The sequence below is a fragment of the Pelophylax lessonae genome, assembly GCF_965119305.1.
Source record: "Pelophylax lessonae genome assembly, chromosome: 6".
NCBI classification, from domain to species: Eukaryota; Metazoa; Chordata; class Amphibia; order Anura; family Ranidae; genus Pelophylax; species Pelophylax lessonae.
The window spans coordinates 273069334-273085010 of record NC_138773.1 but is presented as its reverse complement, the minus strand read 5'-3'; the positions used below and the strand labels follow the sequence as shown (position 1 = coordinate 273085010).

General features: G+C 42.0%; 1 protein-coding gene across 1 annotated transcript in view; it reads right to left on the bottom strand.

Annotated features, from left to right (window-relative positions):
• Positions 1–10534: 10534 nt before the first annotated feature.
• ACVR1C (activin A receptor type 1C) overlaps positions 10535–15677 on the bottom strand; it is a 122680-nt gene continuing 117537 nt past the window's right edge. The window contains exons 8-9 of the mRNA XM_082260676.1: positions 15301–15431; positions 10535–11018 (exon numbers count right to left, since the gene is read on the bottom strand). Of these exons, the coding sequence (XP_082116802.1) occupies positions 10893–11018; positions 15301–15431 (257 nt within the window). The 3' untranslated portion in view covers positions 10535–10892. The remainder of the gene's footprint in view (positions 11019–15300; positions 15432–15677) is intronic.

Sequence of the window (15677 nt, the reverse complement as noted above, 5' to 3'; positions counted from 1 at the left end):
ATCGCATGTGATTTGTACAGGAGTGTGGTGCGTATCCTGTGCGAATCACAAGCCCTTGTCATTAACCACTTCCATACCAGGCTAACTCTGGCATTCTTTTCCTACATGTGAAAATAATTTTTTTGCTAGAAAATTACTCAGAACCCGAAAACATTATATGTATTTTTTAGCTGAGAACCTAGGGAATACAATGTCGGTTTTTTTAAACGCATTTTATGGGGGGGGGGGGAAACACTTTAATGAATTAAAAAATACAAAACACAATATTTACCCCCAGTTTTTTGTATAATGTGAAAAATGATGTTTGTGCAAACTTGTAGAATGGCACCAAACTTCAGTACTTCAAAATCTCCACAAGCTATGCTTTAAGGCTCCGTTCACATGTAGGCGTTTTGGGGCGTTTTTGGGGAGTTTTTCTGCTCTAGGATCAGCTCTCAAAACGCCCAACAAGACAAATCCTATTCATTTCAATGGCCCCTGTTCACATCTGAGCGTTTTGACGCTGTAAGCAAAACGCCCAACGCTCAAAAAAGTACATGAGCTTCTTTTTGGGCAGATTACAGGCGTTTTCCATTGGTTTCTATTCAATCTAAAAACGCCTGCACAAAAAACGCCTGTAAATCGCGGTAAAAATCGCGGTAAAATCGCGGTAAAAACGCTACGCTCAGGTGTGAATGTAGCCTAAAAGTTTGTACAGGTTAACAGTTTAGAGTTACAGAGGAAATCTTGTGCCAGAATTATTGCTCTCGCTCTAATGTTTGCGGCGATACCTCATATGTGTGGTTTGAACGTCATTTACATATGTGGGCACAACCTACATATGAGTTTGCTTCTGCGTGTGAGCATGAAAGGACTGGGGTCTTTAAAAAAAAAGAAAAAAATTATTGTTTATTTATTTATTTTTTTTCCCTTTGATTTTTTTGATCACTTTTATTCCTAATAAAAGGAATGTAAACATCCCTTGTAATAGGAATAGGGTATGACAGGTCCTCTTTACAGAGCGATTCAGGGTTCTATAAGTCTCCACATCTTTCCTCTATGCTGGAAAGCTTGAGATAAAAAAAAAAAATTGATCTAAGATAAAAAAAAAAAAAAAATAGATCTCAGGCTTTCCAGCAAAAAAAATAACCAAAAAAAACCCAGCAGTGTTTACATCTGCCAGCGCCGGAATTGACGTCATGACGTCGCTTCTGGCCTCAGAGGGTCATAGAGCTGCCCGGAGACCATCTGGTCAATGGCCAACTTTATGGTAAACTGCTGCTGCCAGCGGATTCATTCTCCGGCTCCCCGATCACACATGAAAGCTCATCCCCCTCCCACTGCCTGTAAAAGCAATCAAGCGGCTAAACAGCCACAAAGATGGCTTTTACATGTGAGGGAATTGCTGGCTAAAATAAAAGATATTTGGATGATGCCTGTAGCTGCACCCATCATTCAGATATCCGCACTCAAAGTCCAGGATGTCAAATGACGGCCTATGGGTGGAAGGTGGCAAAAAAAAAAAAAAAAAAAGTTCCCCCAAACAGACATAAATGCAGGGCTGGGACAAGGGGTGGGCAGGAGGAGCGGCTGCCCTGGGCACTGTGGTATCATGTGAGATGGAGGGGCACCACAAGGAGATTGGGGGGGGATTTGGGGGCAGCAGGGGTTAAGAATTGTTCTAGGAGGGGAAATTTGAGGGAGTGTGCTAGGAAAGGTGATTTGGGGGAATTTGTGTTGGGATGGGGGGAAGATGATTTGTGCTAGAAGTGGAGATTTGGGGTGTTTGTGCTAGAAGAGGTGATATGGTAGAGGGGGAAGGGATTTGTGCCAGGAGGGGAATTTTTTAAGATGAATTTGCGCCAGTAGAGATGAATGGGAGATATTTGGGGGGAATGGAAGATTTATGCTAGGAGGGGGGGATTTGGAGTGGGGGGAAAGGATGTGTACTGGGAGGGGAAATTTGAGTAGAGGATTTGTGCTAGGAGGGTTTTTTTTTTTGGGGGGGGGGGGTGGGGGATGTGTGCTGGGAGGATTTGGTAAAGAGAGGATTTGAGCTGGGAGGGGGTTTGGGGCCAAAGATATGTGCTGGGAGGGGGATTTCAGCAGGGGGGGGGGCAGATTTGTCCTAGGAGGAGGAGAAATTTATGCATAAGTGGTAAGCATGCATGCAGATTAGTGCTCAACTTTTTTTGGAGGGGGGGGGGATTTATGCTAACACATAATGCTCATACATCTTTGGGGGGGGGCAGTTTGGCATGTTTGCCCTGGGCTCTAGATATCATTGTCCCGGAACTGCATAAGTGTAAAAAGAATTGTCTTGTAATGAACTGGAAGTCAGTAGGAGGAACCACTGAGATCTTTGGAGGTCCAAGGAGATCCACACTCCAGGAAGAGTCAGTTTCCCTGCTGACTTTAGAGGAGAATTTCTATTGAATAGAATGGCATTCTAGCGGCACAGATAGTTGGAAAGGTAAGTAGTCACGGTCTTCTCCAGGTATGTATGTTTGGAGATTTTTTTTTCAGGGCCCTTTCACACTTGTGCGATTTGTCCTGCGATTTGGGACTGCAAAATCGCATGACAAGTCGTTCTCCATTATTTCCAATGAGTACCGTTCATATCTGTGCGACTTGAAGTCGCACTGAATTCAAAGTAGTCCCTGCACTACTTTGGCCCAATTTTAATGCTTTTTGAGGTCCAAAGACCTAGGCAATGCTTCAGGCCCAGTCAGAATCACGTCAAAATTTGCGGTAAAATCGCAGCAGCAAAATCACGGTAAAATCGCGGCAGTAAAATCGTGCGACTTTAAAGTCACACAAGTGTGAAAGGGACCTTAAGCAGACAGTGCTGTAATCCAATGCATGGAGCCCTGCTTGGTTTCCATACATTATATTGATGGCGGCCAATAATCCTGAAACAGCTGCGTGGAATCTGGAATACATTTTACCATCATTAAGCCTTCGTTCACATTGAACGCGGTTTGTAATCGTGCGAGTTCAGCTGACACCGCCCCATTTCAAACCCCCATTTCAGTGCGAGTTCGGGGGTGATTTGAAAGACATGTTGGACTGTGCGGGTTAATGCACAGATGTCTACTGAAATCGCCCCCAAAGTCGCCAAACATAATGCAAGAACTACTTTTGGAAATTGTTGAGCTGCCGCAAAGTCGGCGTCGCACCGATTGGGACAGTGCCATTGCCAGCAATAGGCTGCGATTTGGCATGCAATTGGACATGTTAAATTGCATGTCATATCACGCTGATATGAACGGGGGCTAAAGCTAAGTTCCAATCAGACAACTAGAGCCCTTTCACACTGAGGTGCTTCAAAACTGCCCATAAAATACTGATCACTTTTGCAGCGCTTTTCAGGCGTTATCTGTGCGCTTCTTTTTTTTTTTAAGGACACGTGATTCAAAAACTGCTTCAAGAACAATTTTTAGGTGCTTGCCATTTATTTTAATGGAGAGGGGCATTTTTAAAGCGCTTTTTTTTAGTGCTCCAAAGATGCTGCTTGCAGGCTTATTTTCACCACCATGCCAGCGCAGCGCCCCAGTGTGAAAGCATTCATTGATTTTAATGGTAATAGGATTTAGTGAGCTTTTCAGGCACTTTTTTTTAGCGCCAAAGTGCTCCGTGTGAAAGGGCTCGTAGAACTCCAGGAAAAATATGTTTTTAAAATCTGCTAGCACGCGCGGAGTTCCATAGGAGGTATTTTTCTAGAATTATTGCTCTCGCTCTGACAATCGCGGCGATACCTCACATGTGTGATTTGAACACCGCTTTCATTTGTGGGTGGTACTTATGTATGTGTTTTCTTTCATGCGCGAGCTCACTGGGGCGGGGGCGCTTTACTTTTTTTTTTCCTATTTATTTTATTTTTTATTTTTAACACTTTAAAAAAAAATTAAATCTGATCACTTTTATTGCTGTCACAAGGAATGTAAACATCCCTTGTGACAGTATTAGGCAGTGACAGGTACTCTTTATGGTCTAAAAGACCCCAAATCCCTCCACAAAACGCCGAAATCAGCATTTTTAAATACTGACACTTTTTTTAAATCTACACTGTTAGCCGCCGAGTAAACTGGAAATAACATTGTGAAGTCGTTTCCAGGTTACATGATCGGAGACCTGATCTAAGAATCCGGCTTCGTTTGGTACTCCAACCAGCTGGGCAGAGCTGATGAAGGCATGCCCAGAAGCTGTTTAGCAGGGAATGACGCGCCTGCACCGGAAGTGACGAGCGGGGCCGGTGCAGGCGCATTGACTCCTGGGAGCGATGACGTTCAGCTCCCAGGAATCAATGCAAAGAGGAAGTGACGGCGCGGGGCGCGGCCGCAGAGGGAGGAAGTGGAAGACAGGGGAGTATATTTTTCTTCAATAACAAGGTAAGTAAACAAAAAAAAAATCTTAACTATCCACTTCTTTTTCAGGTGACCAAGAACACGCGGATGGCCCAAAATCAATTATGTCGATTTTGTGGCCGGAACTCCGCTTTAATGGCAATGATCTTCATACTGCATCCATTTGGCTTAGACTTGTAACCTAACATCTCCGGTGTTCTAAAATTTTCTCGGACCCGTGAAAAAATCGGACCTCGTCACTTCCGGTGACAGAGCATCACAAAACAGCTGATAGGAGTCGTCCGTGCGCTTGCGCAGAAGACATTTTTTGAGGTTTGGAAAAATTATAACAGAGAGCGGACAGCTGATTGAGAGAAGGCGGGGCTGAGGTGCGACGGAGGACACCGCCGCGTCATCGAGACATCAGGGAGGGAGGCACATATGCAGAGCTGGCGGAGGAGGCGGGACGGAGGTGCGGCCGTGTAATATATGCAGGGCTTAAGCGACTCCTTCTGTTTTATTATCTTTAGTAATTATCGTATTATTTATCCTTCGGATTTCATTACATTTAGTATTTCTATAATACAAAATAAGAAATACTAAATGTAATGAAATCCTAAGGATAAATAATACGATAATTAGTAAAGATAATAAAACAGAAGGAGTCGCTAAAGTCCTGCATTTATTACACGGCCGCACCTCCGTCCCGCCTCCTCTATTCAGCTCTGCAGATGACGCGGCGGTGTCTTCCGTCCCACCTCAGCCCCGCCTCCTCTCATTCAACTGGCCGCTCTGTATTATAAGTTTACCAAACCAAGATAATGTCTTGTGCGCATGCGAACTTGAGACTCCCATAACCGGAAGTGACGAGGTACGATTTTTTCACGGGTCCGAGAAAATTTTACAACACCGGCAATTCTACAACAGCCTATAGACTCGAATACTCTCCTTCGGCCGGTCCAAAAGTTTATTTGTTGGCTGGTGTGACACCTTGTGGATGTCTCAACGTCACACCGGCCTGTTTTCATAAAAAAACACATTTTTCTGCAGCCTACACACATCCTGTTCTCATACCCAACAAAGTATGCAGAGCTGGCTTAGAATAGAATAAGTTGTAGCAAAGAGAGATTTGTAAAAAGGAAGTATTTTGGTCCTGTGCATCGATGTGGGCTGGTAAGGTATATATATATATATATATATATATATATATATTTCTATAAAAAACACAGTCCAGCGCTGCCTTTCATATATCTATTCATAAAAGCAATCCTGCAAGTGCCCAAACATAGTGCAATAAGTAAATATAAAAAATACTAATTGAATTTTTAAAACAGTTCCCTTAAATAAAATACAATCACTGACTTTCTTTGTACTCACTGTAAAATAATATCGTATATTTATTGCAGGATACAGCATGATATTTGTTACATGTGAGATATACTGCTGTGTATAGAAGGTACTATAACCCACATGTAATTATTATCATGCTGTAACCCTCAATGTACAAAATAGGCATTTACCAACAAGTACTTGTTGAAAATAAGCCTAAGGCTCCATTCACACCAATGCGTTTTTCATGCTTTTTGCAGCAATGCAAGACATTTTTTTGTCCTGCATTGAGAGCATATTTAAAAGAAGAAAAACTACCACAAGAGGACACAGTTTTAAATTAGAGGGGCAAAGGTTTAAAAGTAATATGAGGAAGTATTACTTTACTGAGAGAGTAGTGGATGCATGGAATAACCTTCCTGCAGAAGTGGTAGCTGCAAATACAGTGAAGGAGTTTAAGCATGCATGGGATAGGCATAAGGCTATCCTTCATACAAGATAGGGCCAGGGACTATTCATAGGATTCAGATATATTGGGCAGACTAGATGGGCCAAATGGTTCTTATCTGCCGACACATTCTATGTTTCTATGTTTTTTTAACCAGTTGCCGACACTCCGCCGCATATATACTGCGGCAAGCTGGCTCGGCTGCGCGAATCGCCGTACCTGTATGGCGATATGCAATAACGCTCCTGGGGGCTCTTGCCCCCCACTAGGCAGCATGGGATCGGCGGCACCGTTTGCCGCCGGGCACCCGCAATCGCTCCCCGCTGAGAGAGAACACTGGTCAGCTGTTGTAAACACAGCAGACCGTTGTTCTCTCTGAAATGATCACAGAGCGCCTATGATACTCCTATATAGGAACACAGGTCTCTGTGTTCATTTCACAAGTCCCTCCCCCATACAGTTAGAAAACACTCCCTAGGCTCACAATTAACCCTTTGATCATCCCTAGGTTAACCCCTTCCCTGCCAGTGTCACTATTACATTAACAGTGCATATTTTTAGCACTGATTACTGTAGTAATATCACTGGTCCCCCCAAAAGTGTCAGAAATATCTGTCCGCCGCAATGTCGCAGTGCCACTAAAAATCGCAGATTGCTGCTATTACTAGTAAAAAAAATAAAAATAAAATAAAAATGACATTAATCTTTCCCCTAGTTTGTAGATGCACTAACTTTTGCGCAAACCAATCAAAATATGCTTATTGCGATTTTTTTTTACAAAAAATATGTAGCAGAATAAAAATTGGCCTAACAGGATGAAAAAAATAGATTTTTTTAATTTTTCTTTTTGTGAATGTTATATAGCAGAAAGTGGAAAATATTGTTTTTTTTTTCTGACTTGTCGCACTTTTTTGTTTTAGCGAAAAAAATAGAAATCGCACAGGTGAATTAAATACCACCAAAAGAAAGCTCTATTTGTGGGGGAAAAAAGGACATCAATTTCATTTAGGTACAGCATCGCATGACCACGCAATTGTCTGTTAAAATAAAGCAGTGCCGAATCACAAAAAATGGCCTGGTCAGGAAGGGGGCAAATCTTTCCGGTCCAGAACTGGTTAACATGGGTTCCTATGGAACATGTTCACTTTAATGCATTTTTGTGCCTCTGCATTTTTGGAAAGGGTCAGGGGCATCTTTAAATGCAATAAGGTGCTTTTTTTTTTGCTTTTTTTGGTTCAATAGACTTCAATGGAGAAGCTGCAGAAAAGCATGTAGTGTGATTTGTGTTTTGCGTTTTTAAATCCGCCCAACAACAAATTTTCTAAAAAAAAAAAAGCATAAAGAAAGAAAAAAAATAAAAAGCATAAAAAACCCAAAGCGCAGTAAAATCACAGTAAAAAACAGTGGTAAGCACAGCAAAAAGCACTACAGAAACGCTCAAAAGCAACATGCATAGGTGTGAATCGAGCCTAAAGCCTAGTACACACAGGCCAAATGTCAGATGACATCGGCCGGTTCAATAAAAACCGGTTGACATTTGGCCCATGTGTATGGCAGCCGCTCCGACAGAAGCCAAGCATGTTGGAAAACCAGCAGCCAACTGGCTCCTGATCAGTGCTCTCAGCCAATGGCAGAAAACATTGACCGGAGTGTTCTGGTGGGGGGGCTGCCCCCCTGTCAGAACACAACAGCTCAGCTAGGGAGATCACTGTACTAACGGCGGATCCTTAGTACAGCGGCTCCAACCTGATAGTGTGTACCATGCCTAACCCAACCCACCTCAGAATTTTAACATCTTAAGTACTAACAAAAATGTTATCAGGCCCAGAAGAGTGCCTCTCTAGACTCCCTCCAGAATTAGATTACATTGCTTCTGCTGAAGAGTAATATTCAGATGGGGTTGGCCAATCAGGGGGCTTGGCCTAAACACTAATCCTGTTTTTCAGTTGACACCAAATGTCCTATTACCAGAGGGAGCCATGAGTAGGGCTTCTTCAGGTCAACTGAAAATGGGACAACTCCCAACCTTAGGGTAGTGTGGAGGTAAAATTGTCTCATTTTAAGACGACAGGTCAGCTTCAATTTAAAATGAGTAAAAGATTATGCAAGTAAAATACTATGTAATGTAAGTTCATTTGAGTATCAGCTCACGGGAGCTGAGTTTTCTTTGCCTGGTTCCAACATAAGGGTCAATTCACTAAACTGTGTCATTGAGTTTGTTATTTTCTCTTACCATTTCCTTATCAGATTGGTCGATTCACAAAGAAAATTCACACAGGTTAGTTAGAAATCATTTTTTCCATTAAATAAACACTTAACCCCCTTCCCTCTGCTATTATATTAACATTTCCCAGTATGATGCCCCATGCTGGGAGCACATTAATAAACATCCATTTAGTGCTACTAGTGCCTCTCAATCCCAGGGGTCACGTATAGATTTGATCCCTGCTGATGATCAGGAACTAATTAAAATGCTTAATGATCATGTGATCACTATGACCTCTATAGCATAGTGATCATCTGCAGACCAGAGGTTTTACTGACAAAATAAGCCTTAAGTCTGCAGTTGACAGTGCAGATGCCACTACAGCCAAAGATGGCAATATACTGTTAATGTCAGATACAATAGCGGTATTTAATAAAATTAGGCAATTAAAGTTATTTTACTTCTTTTTCACATTTTTGCGCTTTTGCCAGTCTATAATAAAAAAAACAGAGTAGTGTTTTTTATTAAAACAGTATACAAAGTGAAAGCCTTTTAGGTACTTAAAGTGCATGTAAATCCCAATTATAAAATTTGACCTGGGCACAAATATCTATAGTGTTTACTTATCTCTCTCCAAAGCCCTAAGTCCTGTGTCTTTTTGCTGCTCTGTTCCTCTGTTACCAGCATAATAACTTCTGACAAGTTCTCAGACACAGGAGATAAAAGCAGCTGGAAATTTGTGTCGGGTTGGGTGCATAGAGATAGATTAGCAGCGAGTTGGTCTATTCACAGCACAACTCTGCATGTTTTTTCCTTCCTCTGCCTATGTGAAAGGGGGGGGGTGTCTTTCCTCCAATCAGCTGTCACATAGTGTATGCCAAGACTCCACACCCAGAGCTGGAAGAGGAAGAAAACATTCTAACACTATATTCACTTTCTAAACCGTGTAGAAAGCTGAAGACAGAAGATATACAAATAAAACTTAGGTGGGGAGATTTGTTTCATCTCTGTGTATCATCTGAGGCTGTTCATTTCACTGGGTATATGTGAGGGTTTACATCCACTTTAAAGCCTCATACACACGATCAGATTATCGGATGAGTTTTGGTCCGTTTTTTGTTGCATGCTAGTCTCATATCAAAAGTGAAGAGGTTACTTTTATATGAAAATTCTCGTATGACAGAATTCAACTTCAGAAGTGATGTCATGTGTTTAATTGTTTTGTATGTATTCTTTTGTTTCCGAGAATGTGTAGTCTTGCTTTTACGATAAAAACTGTACTAATTAAATGAAAATCCCACGCTGTGTTCACACGCGATAAAAATTTTCTAGCCTGTACATTCAGCTTTTGTCGTACGAAAATAGGTAATCAGCTGCCGAAAGCACTATACTAACGATCCAAAAATCGGCAGATCGTTCATCGGACAAAGTCTACTTATCGTGTGTACGGGCCTTAATGCCTCATGTACACTGGATGTTATCAAACACCAGTAGAAAGCTGTAGCTGTAGAAGGAGTTTTTCAGCTTTTTTGCAGTAGCGTTTTTCAGCATTTTTTTTTACTTTTTTCAGCTGTAGCATTTTTTAGCTTTTTTTAGCAAAACTATATTCCCACAAAAGCCTATGGCTCAAAAACGTTGATAAACGCAAATAGCCACATTTATTATCAGAGTTAGAGCGTTTTTAGAGCTGAAAAACTCCTCTCAAAACCTACTAGTTTTGGGGGGGGGGGGGGGGTTTCCAGCCAGAAAACGTCCCTGCCAAAAACTGCTGATAGCAGCCTATATGTGCATGGACACATAGGATAACATGCTTGGGAGTTTACTGGCTGCAGAAAAAAATGTCTGACGCCAAAAACAGCAGCTGTAAAAATCAGTGTGCATGAGGCCTAAGGAGTAATAAACGGTGTGATAATCTTTGTGAATTGATGTTTACATACAAAATTCCCTCAAAAATTGCTACCATAATGTGGAGGTGGTAATTAGTCAATAGTCGTTAATGCAATGGAAACATTTTTGATTGTGTATATTTAGAAATAGCACACAGTAATGGAAATGTCTTAGGTGTTCTGCTTTAGTGAATTGACCCTTTGCTTGCTTATGAGTTTCTAAGGAGGAACAGCCACACTGAGCATCATAAATTCACATTTTCCCCCAGTGTCCTGACTCCTGGCATATGGAGGTGGGGAGATACCACAAACATGTGCCCCCCCCCCCCAAAAAAAAAAGAATGACATTTCCCTACAATTATGTGGTTTTTGGGTTCTTTGCATACAAGTAGCATTTAGTGGAAATCCGCTCTAAGCATATAAGACTGTAGTTATGTGTAGCATTTTCCTGCTTAAAATATATCTGAATACATATTTTTATATATATATATAAATTCTCTTTCCTGCTAACTTTAATATATACAGTTCAAGCCTTGTAAAAAAGGCCAGTCAGCAAAGTCTTTAGCAAACCAATGTAACTAAGAAGCGTTTTGTTCTTAGTGTTCTGGTCTGGCACTTGTTACTTCTGAGGTAGAGCAAACACAGCTACCAACAATCCCACATAAAAGCGTGACTGTCGTAGTCCTATAAACACACAATTACAGCTTAAAGTCTTCATCCACACACAGCTGAGAGAGCGTCTTCTTTATACGCAGGGCGGTCAAACGAGCTTTGCCATTGGCGTACCAACACTCCCGCATAATCCGCCCCATCACACGAAGGGCCTAGAAAAAGAAACATTTCTATTAAGCACATCATTGATGTTGAGTAGGAAAATAATAAACACACTGCCAATAAGATGTTAAAACCCAATTTCAGTCCTAACTTTTTCTTTTTTTTTGATAGACCTGGAAAAAGTAAATACTGTACTTCTGTCAGATATTCATTGCTGTCCATGACTCTGATTTCACATAAATTCTTGTACCTTTGACAGACTATAAAAGCAAGACAAGAAATAAAGGGAACAGTCCTCACAGATTTCCAGACATATCTATGAACACCCAAACTGCACAGTCTACGACCCTCAACCAGGGTTCCTCCAGAGGTTGCTAGGGGTTCCTTGAGCAATGGGCGGTTTTTGTCTCTCAGATAAGTTCCCTCTGACACCATTGATCTTTTTAGCTATCTGGAAGAAGGTATTTCTTCGCAGTGTCCACAAGTGTACAGAGCATTTATCCCACTGACCATCACACTAATGTATCATGAGTTGTAAATATAGTCATTTTTAGCAGGGGTTCCCTAAGACCTGAAAATTATTTTAAGGGTTCCTCTGTGTTGAAAAGGTTGAGAAAGGCTGGTCTATGATCACAAAAACTGTTTAAACACTTTGGTGGCAATCTGTCAGCCTATCCTGGAATGCCTTCCTTCCTACCTCCTGCCTAAATTATAGCATTCCAGATTGCTCCAAGACTATTAAGTACTGTCCGGGAAGGCCCAAGTTTTATATTGCCCTACTAATGCCCAGACATCCACAACCTCTCATCTTAAATGACCCATGTTACACCTAACACCATTTCCCCTAATTCCTCCATTACCTCCTATCTTTACCCAGCCAGGCTGCCAAAAACTGTTCAGATCCAACAATGGACAAATAAAAACATGAATTTCTTCTATATGTCTAGGGGAACAATAAAAGTAAATATACTTACCTGATCTTCCGCTCCTCCCCGAAGACCAGTCCGTGCAGCTTCTGGACAGCCATGCTCTAGAAGTCTAGGGCCCTGATGTCATCAAGACCAGAGCAGAGTCCATAGCCTTGCTCTGGATGTGAGGACCAATGCCGAATCATAGGGGAGCACGGTCTGTCTATGGAGCTGAGGTTTAGGTAAGTAAAACAGTTTCTCTTCTTTCCTAGACAAAACGAGCTATTAAACCTTGCAGTGCACAGCTCCACTGCAAGTTATAATATTTTTTTCTGCTCAGGTTGGGCTTTCAGTCTCAAACTGCCTATATATTAATGCCTGAGACTGTCCATTGTAATAAAACTTTCCCCTACCCATGCAAACTAACTGATCCTCAGGCTGCTAAGTCTACATCTTGCCAGGGTGTACTATCTCACAATGCCCAGTCTATACCCAGTCATGGTAGGTTACCCTTTATTTTATGCTGGTCTGTCCTTTCTCAGCCAGTGTAGGCCCATCTGCAAGGGCTCATTCTTGGTCTGTCCTTGGAAATTAGGAAGCGACAAAAAGCTTCCTTCTTCCAGCCTGGCTACCCAGCCCCATGCAGTTTGACCCGCTGATATCAGCTGGTGTTCCCCGTCCACCTGGCAGCTGAGCTTCATTCTCTTTGTCTGAACTGGCAGAACCCATCACATGGCACAGAGGAGAAAACTTATTGAGAAGCAGCCTCTTTCAAACACTGCAATCCTCCATCTCTGCCCCCATTTAGCCTCTCCAGCCACTGAAGACCGGATCGCAGAGGAAAGCTAAACATGTCTGCTGGATAGACAGGATCCCCACATCTGATCCCAGACAGGGTGGACCCTATTGCTGAGTGGTAAAGCTGTGGCAGAGCAAGAGGCCTCGTAAAGCAGGTCTATCCGGAGGTTCCTGAATGCTGTTGGGGCAAACATGTGGTTGGCTGCTAAGATGTGGGGCCGTCCTAGTAATCAGAGGATGACAGTGGCAGTGGGAAGAGACCCTGGGGAGGAATTTGACTGTGCTGGAGACTATAGAGCGGCCAGGCAGGGGGGTAAAGCGGGGAGAGAAAGCAACAATCAGGTCTTCAACCCGCGCCCAGGGTATGTACCTTAGCTGCTATACCCTAGATACATCTAGATAGTGCTGGCACAACCAAAGCAGATAAAGGGTAGAATAAGTCTGTGCAATTTGGTAAACCTATCCAACAAAAAATTACACTGAATTTCTTTTGTGGCTTGGAGCAGTCAAAATGATGACATTAAAATCTGTACAAATTTCAGTATCAACTCTAGTAATAACCTGAGAGGGATTCTGAAGAAAACTAAAAAAAGTAAAAAAAAAAAAAAAAAGTCTTGGATGCAGTTTGGCTTTAAAGTAAAACACCCATTTTACTAAGAAAACGGTAAACATTACAAAACTGCTACTTCCTGCTGCGATCCCCCTCCAACACCTCCATCCACTAATTCACTTTCTGCTTGGGAAATTGGCAATCGCTTCAAAATCAGGAATAATGCAAATGTTGATGAGATCCCCACTGTCCTCATATCAACCCCCCCCCCCCTTCACCTAGGATACCATGTCTATTACCACATTTAAAGCTTTCTTTTCTTTGATCCTGTACACACAGCGGAGATTGCCTTACTTCTGTCTGATTCCCCACCTAACCACCTGCCCCCTGGACCTTTATTCTACATTGCTAGCTCACATCCTAAATTTCTGCTACTCTTCTGATATCTTCCTCACCCCTCTAAAACATACATTGGACACCCCCATACTAAGAAACCTTCACAGAACCCCTCTTGTCCAAATATCTTAGAACCCATCTCCTTGCTCCTGTTTACCTCCAAAGTTCTAGATTGCCTAGTCTACAGCCATCTGAGCTACGATTTTACTGTTGACAACCTTCTCAACCTCTTTCAGTTTGGCTTCTGCCCACATCACTGCACAACAACGGCTCCCTTTCTGCTCCTTTTGACACGGTTAATCATTTACTCCTCCTCTAAAAAACCTCAATCAATCACCCTCCAAGACTCTGCTCTTTTCTTGTTCTCTTATGTGTCTCAGCACACTTTTAGTGTCACCTACAATTCTATATGCTCCTCTCCTCTTCCTTTTTCCATAGGAGTCCTTAGACCTCTGTTCTCAAAACCCCTTCTATTCTCTATCTATACCTCCTCCCTGGGTCAGTTGATAACTTCCTTTTTCTCCGATACCACCTCTATGCTGATGGCACCTAAATCTATCTCTTTATTACTCAGCTCACCCCTTCTGTCTGCTAACATATCAATTACTTACTAACTGACCTATCTGCATGGAAGCACTAATTCCTCAAACCTAATCAATCGTAAACTGCGCTCATAGTATTTCTATCTCCCCTACATCCCCTCCCTCAGCTTCTCCATCAAGATCAAAAACACTGCAATAAACGACTCCCCTCAGGCCAGGGTGTTAGGTGTAATCCTGGACTCTGACCTCTCCTTTCAGCCCCACATCCAATCAATGTCTACTACCTTCTTCTCTACAACGTTTCCAAACATTGTCCCTTCTTAACAACTGACACCACAAAATTTCTAATTAATTTATTATCTCTCGCCTCGACTATGGCAACTCTCCATGTTGGCTTGTCTCTAAGCAGACAATCCTCCCTTCAGTCTATTATGAATGCTGCTACCAGACTCATCCACCTATCCAACAGTGCCCACCTGCTCTCTCTGTTACTCTCTCCACAGGCTTCCATCACCCAATGCATTCATTTTCAAATACTAACTACTATATACAGTACAAAGCCATACAAAACTCTGCCCATTGCTACATCACCAGCCTCATCCCAAAATATCAGCACAGCTATCCTCTTCCCTTCAGCTTCCTTGTCATCTCCTCTCATGCTTCTCTCAAGGACTTCTCCTAAGCCTCTCTCTTCCTCTAGAACTCCCTAACCCAATCCATTCAGCTAACTCCAACTCTGTTTGCCTTCAGGCAATCCTTAAAAACTCCTCTCTTTGGGGAAGCCTATCCCACCTTTACCTAAAAACTGGAATGTTATATTGTTCAATCTATCAACTCACCCTTCACTGTTATTACCTTTTGTAGCAGTTGCCTCTACATTTAGATTTTACGCTCTCACAAGTAGGGCCCTCCTAACCCTCTTGTATTGAATTATATTGTAATTGCAATGTCTTTTCTGTTCAAACTCTTGGCACTATATAAACCCTGTATATTATTAATAATTAGTGAAAGTAAACAAGCTCTTGAGGGCAACCAAAGCAAATAATCAGTATCGTGTTTATCTGTGAAGGTAAATAACTGTCCTCTTGAATTATACAGTGAAAGTAAAGAAGCATATTTGAATACAGAAATGTAATACCTCAAAGCTTTGCCATTGGTTTGGAATGTTGGGTCGAAGTTTTTGCTCACAAACAACCTTTCTCATGTCCTCCAATGATGGATCAGAAGGCACCATATCATAGTAAGGCAATTGGTATTCATCCACAACACCTGCCAGCATGCAAAATACAGATCAAAATACAGATTACTTTTTAGTGTACAACACTCAAATAGTTGGACTCATTCTGTTATGCTGAATACAGGCAAATACTGCATTTTGCAACAGGTCCTTAAATCAGTCAGGATCTTGTTCTGTCTTACATAATCTGTGCACACGAAGCTAACTAAAGCTATTAAACTAAAACAGCTCAATGTGACTTAGGTCCAGGAGTCATGCTCCTAGCTCTAGCTGGTAGA